Genomic DNA, 14,204 nt, shown 5'->3' with positions numbered 1-14,204 from the left:
AGTGGGGGGGTGGAGCCCTAGCTTCAGAATCTTTGCATAAGTCACATAAGAGTTGAAGAGACATTCCACAAATTAACTGTGTATAAGCACACAGGTTTTCTTTTGAGGGAGAAAAGGGTAGGGAATAGGGCTTATTTTTTAGAAAAGATCTAGTCCAAAATGGGAAATAGGAGAAGTGAGGGCACAAAAGAAAAATGATGGTTTGATCCTCACTTTAGAAGAGGTCCCCTCAACTTAGTTTCAGATCCTTTTGTCTAGCGCAGAACTTTCTGTCAAAGATGCTTTGGCTATTTTTCTCAATTCTAAAAGTTTGTAAACAATAAAACCCCAAAAGATCATGGAGAATGACCCATACATTATTATTTACACAAACTAGGCCACCTAGCAATTACCAACTCAAAAACTCAGTAAAGTCATATGGGAATTGGGCTGGGAATTGGCTTAGTGGTAGTGTGCTTGCCTAGCATGCACGAAGCCCTGGGTTGGATACCTCAGTGCCACATAAACAGAAAAAGCCTGAAGTGGCACTGTGGCTCAAGTGGCAGAGTGCTGGCCTTGAGCAAAAAGAAGCCAGGGACAGTGCTCAGGCCCAGAGTCCTAAGCCCCAGGACTGGCAAAAAAGAAAAAGAAAAAGAAAAAATGGGAATTGCTATGGCTAAATGTTAAGACCACAGATTTGTCTTCCCCTTGTACTAACCAGGCAGGGATGGATGGATATATAAAGCAAGGACCTAAAATTTCAGCCTTTCAAAAGTCTTGGCTTCAACAACAAATGCTCAAGGGGGTGCGGGGAAAGAGGAACCCTTCTCCATTGTTGGTGGGAGTGCAAATTAGTACAACCACTTTGGAGAACAGTATGGAGGTTTCTCAAAAAGCTCAATATAGACCTACCCTATGACCCAGCCATACCACTCCTAGGCATCTATCCTAAACCGCAAACCCCAAGATATCAAAAAGACATTTGTACTTCCATGTTTATCGCGGCACAATTCACAATAGCCAAAATATGGAAACAACCCAGATGCCCCTCCACAGATGAATGGGTCCAAAAAATATGGTACTTATACACAATGGAATACTACATAGCGATTAGGAATGGTGAAATATTGTTATTCGCAGGGAAATGGTCAGAATGCTAACAAATAATGTTGAGCGAGACAAGCCTAGAACACAGAAGACAAAGGGGCATGATCTCCCTGATATATGACTGTTAACAAAGGGAGACGGAGAGACAGTAGAGACCAAGTCTGTGAATACTATATATGTTCTTGATACAGTGTATATTGTATATATGTCTACCTGACCTAGAGAAGGGATAGAAAAACAGGACGTAAGATATCACAAGAAATGTACACACTGCCCTACTATGTAACTGTACCCTTTTTGCACAACACCTTGTAAAAAAAATTTTGTTTTCAATTAATAAACAAATAAAAATAAATAAATAAATAAAATTAAAAAAAAGAAAGGGAGACGAAGAGACAGTAGAGACCAGGTCTGTGAAACCAAAAACTGCTTGTCAAATGGTATTTTCCACAGGATTGGGGCAGCGACCCAACAGTATATACCTAAAACCAAACAACTACTCAATATATAAAAGTCAAAAATTGACCTCTCAGTGGAATACAATAGCTCAAAAGCTATGTATGTACATTCATATAAGACTACTGTCGACATATTGTCTAATATCGACATTACATTTAAAGCCCTAGGCGAATTTTCTTGGGCTAGGCCACGTGGCTACTGTATATGTACTTGATACATTGTGTATTGTATATCTGTCTACTTGACCTAGAGAAGGGAAAGAAAAACAGGGTGTAAGATATCACAAGAAATGTACACACTGCCCTACTATGTAACTGTACCCTTTCTGCACAACACCTTGTCAAAAAAATTTGTGTTCAATTAATAAATAAATTTTTAAAAAAGTCTTGGCTTCCAGGGAGACCCCTAAGTGAGGGTCTTTTTGTAGCACCTGGAGCCAGTGTCCTGCCCTGCTGCACAGTGGTTCATACTGTTGTGTTAGCTAAAGGAGAAAAAAGGGGTTTCGTTTATATGCTGAGATCCCTGAAAACCTACCTCACTGAGCAGAAATGGGACAAAAGCAATAGAATGCATTGGGTGATGCGTGTCTGATCCTGGTTTCTTGTCTCCCTACAAATGCTGCCCCCCTCTAGTTAACCATGAGCTTCAGAAGGAAGTTTTGGCACTTATCTGGGCTACTATATTTCTACTTAAGATAGGCAATAGAGTTGGATGGAGTGTATACTTGGTATATGCATCAGGCCCTGTGCTCCATTTCTAGCACCAAAAACACTTCACAAAGAAGGTGATGGATAATGTGGTTACAAGATTCTTTAGAAAAGAGTGGCTCATTCCTGTAATCCTCTCTACTCTGGAGGTCCTCTGGATCATGGTTCAAGGCCAGCCCAAGCAAAATATTTACAAGATACCATATCTCAACCAAAGGAGAACTCACCATCTGATGCTGGGATCCAAACATAGTGTTGCAGGGTACCCGGCACAAGCAGGGGAAGGGCAAGCCGAGCTGCAAGAAGAAATATGCAAGTTTAGAAGAAAGATCTTTATTACCATTCACTTATGAATGTGAAAGACAAGCCACAGTATCTGAATGCCAGGAAGCAGAGGTAGGAAGACAGAATCCAAGTCTACAAAGACACAAATGTGAAACCCTATGTGAAAAGCAGTAAGGGCATGGCAGAGAGTCTGCATTACAGGCTCAAAGCCCTGAGTTCAAACCCCAGCACTATTTAAAAAAATTATAATATAAATCAATCATCCAAGCATGGTAGCACACATGTATAATCTAAGCACTCTGGAGGCTGAGGCAGGAAAACTCTGAATTTAAGACAGCCTGGAATATGTAACAAATCCATTTCAAAGAAAAACACAGAAGAAAATAATTTCCCCCCAGCTACATTTATAAAGAAGCATCGAAGTACACAGGAAGGCTAAACCCCACCAGGAACAGAAAAATGTGAATTTCTAAGGCTTTTTAAGAGTAGACAATGTAAAATTTTCCAAAGGAGGTGGCTCAGGATACAGGGTCACCCCAGCACACACATACATACATAAGAACAACTGTAAATAAGCCAAGGAACTAGCTTTGGAACAGTCTAGAGTATACTAAAAAACAGACTTTTGCAAACAAAGAAACTACTGAGCACTGGACATTTCTGGGGTAACTCAGGGTTCCTCCTCCAAACACGATGGTAAACACTACAACCAAAGGCATTCAGAGAACAGCAGTGCCTTCTTTACAGGACTCCCTCCCTGAGAGTGCAGAAAATACGTACTGGGAGAAACGAAGTCAGGGTTATGGATGGGTAGCTAGACAAATTAATGTTCTTCATTTTGAGCTTCCAAATACAATATATGTAATAATAATATATTCTTTCTCTCTCCCCATATAAATAGATGAGCCAGAGCTAGAAAAATGCATGGACATGTTTTAAGGTCTCAGGACAAAACACGGGGGCTGGAACTCAGTAGAATGCTTGCCTAGCACATGTGAGGTCCTAGGTTCCAGCCACCACTCTGTAAAAAAACAAAAGCAAAGCAAACCCACATTTGAACATTGTTTGTTTTTCATATTACCTGATTACAAAGGTACTGGCCCAGGCCAGGTCTAGCAGCAGCACTAAGATATATAACAGGCTTTTTATTGTATAACACATTGAATCCATCCACAACGAAGTCTTCGTATCGAGAATGAATGGCAAGCCTGCAGATCTTGGCAAGTCCTTCTCTTTCTTCTTCATGGAAATAGGCACAGCCATTTTCATACCTATCAAGAGATCCCAAATATCAATGTACTCTTGCTTCTGTCTAGTTCTGACTGTATATGCCAACTTTAGAATCATGAGAGCAATTCTTTTCTCAACTAGAAACTCTCCTAGCATAGGCAGGGAGGATCAGGGTGCAAGGTGCCCTCATCTCAGATGGCTGGCTGGCCACTCACTCCAGCAAAGGTTATAATAGAGAGCAGTAAGGACATGATATCCACACTCAACTCCAGAAAGCAGAAACTAGCAAATAGACACCTGGAGTCCCAGATACAAAAGTAGAATCCACACAAAGGAAAGAATGGGTGATTCAAGCATGGTTGTTAGCATCAGCCCTAAAACCTCCAAAATAAATGCTTTTTAAAAAATGCTAGTACTATATCACAAGAAATGTACACACTGCCCTACTATGTAACTGTACCCTTTTTGCACAACACCTTATCAAAAAGTTTTTGTTTAATTAATAAATTAAATTTAAAAATAATAAATAAATAAATAAAGATAGATAAATAAATAAATAAATGCTGGTACTGGCTGGGAATATGGCCTGGTGGTAAGAGTGTTTGTCTCTTATACATGAAGCCCTAGGTTCAATTCCCCAGCACCACATATGTAGAAAACAGCCAGAAGTGATGCTGTGGCTCGAGTGGCAGAGTGCTAACCTTGAGCAAAAAGAAGCCAGGGACAGTGCTCAGGCCCTGATTTTAATGCACAGGACTGGCCAAAAAAAAAAAAAAACACGCTGGTACTGAGGCATGAAGGACTAGGGTACTTTCCCTTAGCATATAACTGCACTTCTGCTTTCTGCTGGTTAATTAAAGATAAAGAGTGTCACAGATTTTCTTGCTTGAGCAGGCTTCAAACTGATCCTCATATCTAGCTAGGATTACAGGTGTAGGACACTGGCACCCAGCAAGTTTTGCTTTGTTTTTTGTGGTTTTTTCTGGCCAGTCCTGGGCCTTGGACTCAGGGCCTGAGCACTGTCCCTGGCTTCATTTTGCTCAAGGCTAGCACTCTGCCACTTGAGCCACAGCACCACTTCTGGTCATTTTTTATATATGTAGTGCTAGGGAATCGAACCCAGGGCTTCATGTATACGAGGCAAGCACTCTTGCCACTAGGCCATATTCCCAGCCGCAAGTTTTGCTTTAATTATAACTTTGAGACTTTTTACGCTTCCTATTCTCCTACAGAATGAGGAGGAACATGGTGATTCAAAGTATTCAATCTATATCACTGCTCTATCTTGCATTAACATACCAAATATGGAAAATAAATACTTAAACATAAGTAAGGGCTGACTCCAGCAAACACGTCAGTGCCTTGTACTCAGTTCTGACCTATATTGACACAGGGCTCCCTTGGCTCCCCAAAGCACCGTGAAGCAGATAGTAACTGTCTCCCCTCTTAATACATCACAAACATAAAGGCACACGAGCTTAAGCAATCTTCCAAGAGGCAAGTGTCCTCCTAGAACCTAAAATGTCATCATATGTCTTTACCTGAAAATTCTGCACAGCCACAGGGTGGTATCAGAAAGTATCCTAGTCGTAAGTTTTCTCAGCTTCTCTTTGTCTAGAGTTGAAATATAAGCTCCCAGACTGTGACCCAGCAAAGCCATGTGACCTTGTTCTCCAATACTCTGGACTCTGTTTATAAAAATTTGTTACATTTAAAAAAAAAGTATTAGAATTGAATAATATAAAAGGAGCTATAGTGAGCCACAGAAATTTGTCAGACTTGGGCTGGGGATATGGCCTAGTGGCAAGAGTGCTTGCCTCCTATACATGAGGCCCTGGGTTCGGTTCCCCAGCACCACATATACACAAAATGGCCAGAAGTGGTGCTGTGGCTCAAGTGGCAGAGTGCTAGCCTTGAGCAAAAAGAATCCAGGGACAGTGCTCAGGCCCTGAGTCCAAGCCCCAGGACTGGCAAAAAAAAAAAAAAGAAAGAAATTTGTCAGACTTCAAATCCATGTAATATTCAAAAGGCATTAATAAAGATAAAATCAGAAATTCAATGCATATTAAATACTGAAAATATCAGGAGAAAAGTATTTTTTTAATTGAATCCTATCAGAGATGGATGCTGTTGGCTCACACCTGTAATCCTAGATACTCAGGAGGCTGAGATCTGAGAATCGTGATTCAAAGCCAGTCTGGACAGGAAAGTCTGTGAGACTCTTACCTCTAATGAACCACTAGAAAACAGAAGTAGAGCTGTGGTTCAAAGTGGCAGAGCACTAGCACGGAGCAAAAGAATACCAGGACAGGGCTGGGAATGTGGCCTAGTGGTACAGTGCTAGCCTAGCATGCATGAAGCCCTGGGTTCAATTCCTCAACACCACATATACAGAAAAAGCCAGAAGTGGCACTGTGGCTCAAGTGGTAGAGTGCTAGCCTTGAGCAAAAAGAAGCCAGGGACAGTGCTCAGGCCCTGAGTTCAAGCCCCAAGACTGGCAAAAAAAAAAAAAAAAGAATACAGGGACAGTGCTCAGGTCCTGAGTTCAAGCCCTACAGCTCACCAAAAAAAAAAAAAATGCTGTAAATATCTTTCTTTTTATTGAATATGCCCAAACTATTTAAAAGTATTTTTTTTTAGTATTTTAAAAATTAAATTCCAGCTTAAGAAGTAGAGGAGAGGCCGGAGAAGTTCTACCACTGTCAAAGCCCTAGATTCCATTCCTAGCACTGCAGGGAGACAAACAAAAAAAGAAACTACAGAGAACAGAATTAGGATAAAATGGCCAGAACAGGCACGATGGCTCCTGCCGGCCCTCTCCATTACCGTGTGCTCATGGGCTCCTCTCCTTCGTCTCCATGCATCAGATTCTGTACTAACTGCAGGATGCTCACCATGTCTTGCCCACTGCAAAACAGAAAGTCAACAGCCTGCTGAAAAGAGCACACACCCTATCCCAGCCACCAACTAGTGCATTTGTACAAGCTTCCCTTTCACTGGGTAGCAAGCTGACTACAAGGGAGAAGAAATGTGTTTTCAGATATAGTTTATACTTAAGAAATAAATCGATTCTCAACTTATAAATTCAGAATTTTAACCTTACTGATGATTATCTCTACTTAAATATGAGTTTGATTTTAATTTCACATTTTGCTCTACAATATTCCTATGCTGATTCATTTTAGCAGAGAATATTTAGTAATCATGTTAGAAGAGTCAAAAGGCCTTTTAAGGTGCCAGAAGTTCACAAAGGCAGAAGGCCACTAGCATACCTTGTTTCCCTCCATGAAGGAGGCTTGCCTGATTGGACTAATAGCCTTAAACGTGTAATGAAAACATGTAATGAAACCATGGGAGAGCTGTGATATGCTTTAACTACATATACTTCCATCTAAAACATGCCTCTAGTTGCTCACTGCACGAGCTTCCACCTGCTTAGAAGAATATGAATGGCTAATGGGATAAGGATGGTAACTGGTAACACAACTTGTGACGGGTGTAATGTAAAAACAGTATCTGTGGATAAGATCACAACCAAGAAAATTTTCACCTTCAAATAGAGCATCACTGTCAGAACAATGCTCAATTCCTCAAGGCAATGAATGACCTTCCAGTGAGAGGGGCTCTGGCCTTCACACAGTGTGAGACTGGGGTAGGGAGGGGAAGTTGAGGCACACTTTGCTACTGGCCTTGTGACTTTGAGCTAGCTATCCAAACTTGCTAAGCCTTTACAGGTCGGTTGAAGATGCAGTCCGAATGTGTGTGTACTACACCTGGTGCCATGCCTGGCATATCACCAGACTCAAAATGGCGATCAACATCATAATGGTGAAAAACATGCTGCCATTCTGAGGGCTTCAGATGTTCTTGGGAGTGTCTCTTCTAGGGAATGTGCAATGGGAAGAACAAACAAACCTTACCACCTTATGTCCCTCTTGGCCTGCATAAGGAGTCTTACAGAATCTGCCTCCTATACAGTTATAGAAACATTTCACATGGAGTCGGCCAGGTTCATTTTAAGCAGGAGGAGTATCTTAAGGCCTTAGCATCCGGGTATTTTAGATACGATGTTTCCTGGTACACCAGGATACTTCCTCCATACTTTTTCTTTTGCAACCTTATACAGGTCAGAGAACAATTTAAGGGAGTTGTACTATTGACCTACGTGCAGTTTCCTGGTTATAAAAGAGAAAAATAAGTTTGTCTTAGGGAAAGTAGGCAGGGATTTTAGCTTCAGATTAACTATTAGCATCCTGCAAAAACTGCAGCCAGCTACTTGTGGTTTTCTGTTCAAACCACAAAGACTTGATTTGCTTTAGTTGCCAATCAATGATGACAGCTGACATTTTACTTTCATCTACTGCAACAATGACTAGTCTTACCTAATTGAAATTTCTCTCAAAACAAAGCTCAGTCTACTGAGAAGATTCCAAGGTTCAAGGACGAACTATGCATGACATTCCAGTTATAAGTACAAATTCAGGTATGGCTTTGGAGTCATGGAGTCATATTAAACTCTGAGTGGAAAGATGGTAGGCTCCACATTATCACCAACCAGCCTAAGGCATTTCAGTTTTCCAATGTTCTGCTGAACATAACATTATGTAAATTTTATTTGTGCTCATTAAATTAAATTTGTAAACAAGGTCTTGGGGTAGAAAAGGACGCATCCTAATTGATCTCCATTTCTACTTGCCTGCCCTGGAGTGGTCCTGGGATGTCTTCCGATGCGGGCTTCTTTCCATTCTCTTCCTCTACTCTTCTAATGGGAAGGGAGTAAAATGGGTCACTGATTTTATCATGTCAAATTGCTAACATGTGAGCATGCCAACATGAAACACACTGATCATGTCACTCTGGCCTCAGTTTTGGATAGTGTTTCAGAAAAAGAACATGACAAAACCACTTCAACCCACTTTTGGTTAGAGGCTCAATATGACCTGAATCTGTAGTAAGAACTATTTTACAGATTTAAATCAGTATTATGTAAAGGCCTTCTTTACAGACAGAATGGAAACTTCAAAGTTCTTCCCCTCATCTCAAAATCCTGTAATTATAAAATTCCTTCAACCCAAGACAAATGCCAATTTTCAAGTCAGTAGAAGCTATGTGTGACACTCTGAAGTCTAGAGGTGTCCTTGACAGAGAGAAACCAGAGCCACCAGTTCCTAAACAGGCTGGACACGTTGAGCAGGGTGGCCTTCTGTTCCACACTCTGTCCCACATGCTCACCTCTGACTGTTCTCCAGCATCTTCATTGCCTCTTTCAAGTTTTTCCCCATTTCAGCTAAGGTAGGGTCCGCTATCTGGAAAACAATCCAGAATAAAGCAAATTTGAACATTCCTCTATTACTCTGACAACACAATTCACCAAAAACTCAAATGCAAGTCCACTTTCTTCTACATTGATTATAAAATACTACATGTAAGAATGTCTAATAGTACAAAAGTATAACACACAAAAAAGCAATGTGAGGGCTGGGGATATAGCCTAGTGGCAAGAGTGCCTGCCTCGGATACACGAGGCCCTAAGTTCGATTCCCCAGCACCACATATACAGAAAACGGCCAGAAGCGGCGCTGTGGCTCAAGTGGCAGAGTGCTAGCCTTGAGCGGGAAGAAGCCAGGGACAGTGCTCAGGCCCTGAGTCCAAGGCCCAGGACTGGCAAAAAAAAAAAAAAAGCAATGTGAAACTTCCAATAGTATAAGAGTGTAACAGAAAAAAGTCTTCCTACTCCCCAAAATGACAGGTATGTGCCACACAGCCCAGCTATCCAGTGAAAAGGGACCTCAAACTGCTTCTCTGAACACCTCTGCCTTTCAACCACAATTCAGTATTTCCAAAAATCCTTCATGGGGAAAACCACTTTCATGCCTTTGTATTCTAAGGATACTGATGTCATTTTTTTTTAGAACCCAAAATCTGGACTCAAAGTCTGACAAAAATGGTTGCACTCATGGGGCTACTGGGACAGAGCCCTTGAATTGAGCATATTAGCCATTCTAATCGGCAACTGCTGTCTACCCACCTGAATCCTTACACCCTTTACTGAGAACTGGGTTATGGATGCTCTTTTCTAGCACAGATAGTTCCCCAAATACATTGTGAAGGCAGGTCTTCATACTCCCACTAACTGGGTTTCTCTTACAGACCAAGGAACCCAAATGGTATGAGCAACATTTATAAACACTAGAATCACATGCGGCCCCATCATCCCCATCTGAGTCCTGCTCATGGAGTGCACTGATGGAGTTTTGATTGCTCTCAGTCTTATACTTCTGGAGGGTAAACAGAAGGCAGGAGTGGACAGGAAGGGAAAGGAGCACTTGCAGGTAAATTTGAGTAATTCAAATGTGCATAAATGCTGACCCTCACAGAACACATGCTCGTTGCAGTAACTGAATGATCCAAAATATAAAGTGTTATCCAGTTGCAGGATAATACCAGGTTCTAAAAGAAGCTGTACATTCATCAACTCACTGCTTAATAATAAAAGCCATGCCTGGGCTGGGAATATGGCCTAGTGGTAAGAGTGCTTGCCTCGTATACATGAAGCCCTAGGTTTGATTCCTCAGCACCACATATATAGAAAACGGCCAGAAGTGGCGCTGTGGCTCAAGTGGCAGAGTGCTAGCCTTGAGCAAAAAGAAGCCAGGGCCAGTGCTCAGGCCCTGAGTCCAAGGCCCAGGATGGCAAAAAATAAAAAAAATAAAAAAAATAGGGCTGGGAATATGGCCTAGTGGCAAGAGTGCTTGCCTCCTACACATGAAGCTCTCGGTTTGATTCCCCAGCACTACATATATGGAAAACGGCCAGAAGGGGCGCTGTGGCTCAGGTGGCAGAGTGCTAGCCTTGAGCAGGAAGAAGCCAGGGACAGTGCTCAGGCCCTGAGTCCAAGGCCCAGGACTGGCCAAAAAAAAAAAAAAAATAAATAATAATAATAATAATAAAATAAAATGAAATATAAAAAAAGCCATGCCTATACAAGCGTCTACAAAGGGCAGCCACTGCTTCCTCTTCCCATTCACATCCTCAGTACCTTTTACAATGCCAGGCAAAGTGGCTATGTCACCACACAACAGCACAGCAACAGCCAGACACAAACCCAGATGAATGAAGAGTTCAACTATAGCATAGTTACCTGTGGTTCACTATATAGGAGAAGACATGATATTGAGAACTATTCTACATCAGGTTCTTACGAAGAAAGTCACTAATTTCTGTATGCTTTAGAACCAAGCACAGGGTCTGCCGCAGAGCAAGTACTTAGTCAGACATAGGATCTTTAACTAACACACTATAATCCAGTCATTATGCTCGCTGATCTCCTTGCAGACCTCACTTCCTCATTATCTCTCTGGAACCAGTACTCTTAACATTAGACAATACTGCTTCTCAATTTTATTAAGAAAGTAAATGAAGCAACTCATACTCTGGGAACGCTCGAAGATCATAATTAGCACTAAGGCTGAATGTTAAAGTTATCTTTGCTTAATATTTTCACAAGGTCAACAAAACAAAACATAAATGAGCCTGGCACCAGTGGCTCATAGCTATAATCCTAGCTACTCAGGGCTGAGATCCAAGGATCACGGTTCAAAGCCAGCCCAGGTAGGAAAAGTCAGTGAGACTCTTATCTCCAATTAACCACCAGGGAAAAGTGGCGCTGTGGCTCAAAGTGATAGAGCACTTAGCCTTGAGTGAAAAGCTCAGAGATAGCACCCAGGCCCTAAGTTCAAGTCCCATGATAAAAATAAATAAACAGAAAAAAAAACCCACAAGGAGTTCCCTTCAGAGAAATTTTCATTGTACAACAGTCTCAACTGGATAACAATAAACCTCTCTGATCCTTACTGGGGCACTTTTAAGAGCCAATGGGGCACTGGTAATAATTAACCCAGAACAAAAGGTATAAACTGGGATGGTCCTGGGCAAACGCAGATGTACCGTCACCCTACCCTTAATGGTGAAGTTTACTTCAGATCTTAAACCTCATTTCTCATTCCATTTCCGTGGGGGTTGTTTATGAGCTCTGTGAGTGGAATGAAGACAATGTACTAGTTTGAAGCAGTGCACGCTGCAATGTAGGCACTGCCAGCAGCACCTGTCTCAGTACTCAATACTGGGCACTCAGTACTTAGCACTTCACAATTCCCATGTGGTCCCAGTAGACTTCCTTTCCTACCTGTGAACAGGTTTAAATACATCTTTCTGTCTATAGGGCCTGCTAGAAACAATTCAGAGAAAAGGTCCTTTTATCACAGAAAACTCCACAGCTTCCAACCCCACTCCCCACCCCCTGAGGTCAGCTGGCATTTAGCCTGCTTCCTTTCCATTACTTTTCTCACTGAGTAAGCTGGGCCATTACAATATGTAGGAATGTGGTGTTTTAAGTTGCTTCTCTAGGAGAACGAGCTGTAACTCAAGCCTTAAAAAGTCTTGTAGCAACCAGACCATCAAGGAATAAACAAAATCCTACAACAAAGCATCTATAAAGTATATATGTATGTGTGTGCATATATATATGCATACACACACATACACATATATTCATTCTTACTCTGAGACAAGGTCTTCCTATGTAGCCCAGGATGGCCTCAAATTCCAGATCCTCCTGCCCACTGCCTTTTTTGTTTTTTAATTTTGCCAGTCCTGGGGCTTGGACTCAGGGTCTGAGCACCGTCCCTGGCTTCTTTTTGCTTAAGGCTAGCACTCTACCACTTGAGCCACAGTGCCACTTCTGGCCATTTTCTATATATGTGGTGCTGGGGAATTGAACCCAGGGCTTCATGTATATGAGGCAAGCACTCTTGCCACTAGGCCATATTTCCAGCCCCCACTGCCTCTTGAGAACTGGAATTAGAGGTGTATACCACCATACCCAGCCACAAACACATTTTCTAATCACAAAACTACTAAGTACTGCTGAGAATTCAGAAGCAGTAATACTCATTGGGCTGAAAATTCATAAATGACATTTCAACTAGTTGATCTGTATGGAACTAAATGGATTCAGTATTCTGCTATATGTACACCTAACCAATCTCAATTTCAAGGTTCCTAAAGAGAACCATTTAATTGCATGCTCAGTGAAATACCCTGACACTAACAGGAATACACACACAGTATTGAAATTACTTAAATGGAGTCAACTTCAAGGTAAGGTAGAGTAAAGGAAGTCAGGGAGCAATGTGCAATTTTTTTTTTAAGCTACAACAAGGCATTAGTGGCTGATACTGCAATCCTACCTCTGAGGATCCAGGTTCAAAGCCGACCTGGACAGGAAAGTCTATGAAACTCTTATCTCTATTAAACTATCAACAAAAAGCTGGAAGTGGAGGCATGGCTCAAGTGGTAGAATGCTAGCATTGAGCACAAAAGCTCAGGGACAGTGCCCAGACCGTGTGTTCAAGCTCCAAGACTGGCACACACACACAAAATATAAAAAGCTGGAAGTTTTATAAATGTATTTTGTATATGGTTGTATAGACCAACAAAGAGAAAATCACCAGTGTTGAAGGAGTGGTTCCAATTGTAGAGTGTCAGCCAATGAGCAAAAACATCGGAGACCAAGTCAGAGTCCTGGTCTCAGACAAAAAAAAAAATCACTTCTATTGGTTTGTGGCAAGAAACTGTACCAACTCAGTGTGATAACATGGGTAAACTTTTCACCCTTATTATTTAGAACACATTCTACTTTCTATTTTGCTTTGTTTTACTATGTAGCATTATCTGATTCACTGACTTGCCATCCTACGTGTAGGATATGATTCATTTTTTGAAAATCCACCATTTTAATAGATGTTTGTGCTTACTGATAATCTTAGTTAACCTATCACTTTTTAAATATTTAAGAAGTTATTTATCATAACCTTGCAAAAGTGAAAACTTCAGTAGAGAAATAATAAAAGGGATTTAAAACTGAGGAATTCCTAAACTACAGTCACTTAAAAATTGTTCTCAGCAGGGCTGGGAATGTGGCTTAGTGGTAGAGTGCTTGCCTAGCATGCATGAACCCTGGGGTTTGATTCCTCAGTACCCCATAAACAGAAAAGGCCAGAAGTGGAACCCTGGCCACTTCCAAGAGGTAGAGGGCTAGCCTTGAGCAAAAGCTCAGGGACAGTGCCCAGGCCCTGAGTTCAAGCCCTAGGACTGGCAATAATAAATAAATAAGCAAATAATTGCTCCCAGTATTCAAGCATAATTAAATTCTCAGATGTACTTTCTTCATTTGCCAGCTTACCAAAGTATGGCTTTTAAAAAATGCACATGGGCAGGGGTAGGGGGTTGGCTGGGGAGGGGAGAAGATGGGAGAAAATAAGGGGAAAATAAGTTTGATAAGAAATGTATGGTGTGCTGGGAATATGGCCTAGTGGCAAGAGTGCTTGCCTCCTACACATGAAGCTCTCGGTTTGATTCCCAAGCACCACATATATG

At 41.5% G+C, this 14,204-nt stretch overlaps 1 protein-coding gene across 2 annotated transcripts in view; it reads right to left on the bottom strand.

Moving 5' to 3' along the window:
- Pdxdc1 (pyridoxal dependent decarboxylase domain containing 1) overlaps nt 1–14,204 on the bottom strand; it is a 42,174-nt gene that overhangs the window by 20,275 nt on the left and 7,695 nt on the right. For both annotated transcript variants that reach the window (XM_048333292.1, XM_048333293.1), the window contains exons 2-7: nt 9,000–9,073; nt 8,464–8,529; nt 6,594–6,674; nt 5,309–5,455; nt 3,619–3,808; nt 2,480–2,548 (exon numbers count right to left, since the gene is read on the bottom strand). In XM_048333292.1, the coding sequence (XP_048189249.1) occupies nt 2,480–2,548; nt 3,619–3,808; nt 5,309–5,455; nt 6,594–6,674; nt 8,464–8,529; nt 9,000–9,073 (627 nt within the window). The remainder of the gene's footprint in view (nt 1–2,479; nt 2,549–3,618; nt 3,809–5,308; nt 5,456–6,593; nt 6,675–8,463; nt 8,530–8,999; nt 9,074–14,204) is intronic.

This window comes from Perognathus longimembris, chromosome 23 (genome assembly GCF_023159225.1).
Source record: "Perognathus longimembris pacificus isolate PPM17 chromosome 23, ASM2315922v1, whole genome shotgun sequence".
NCBI lineage: Eukaryota > Metazoa > Chordata > Mammalia > Rodentia > Heteromyidae > Perognathus > Perognathus longimembris.
Note: the sequence above shows the minus strand (reverse complement) of the source record. Positions and strands in the feature narration are given on the sequence as shown.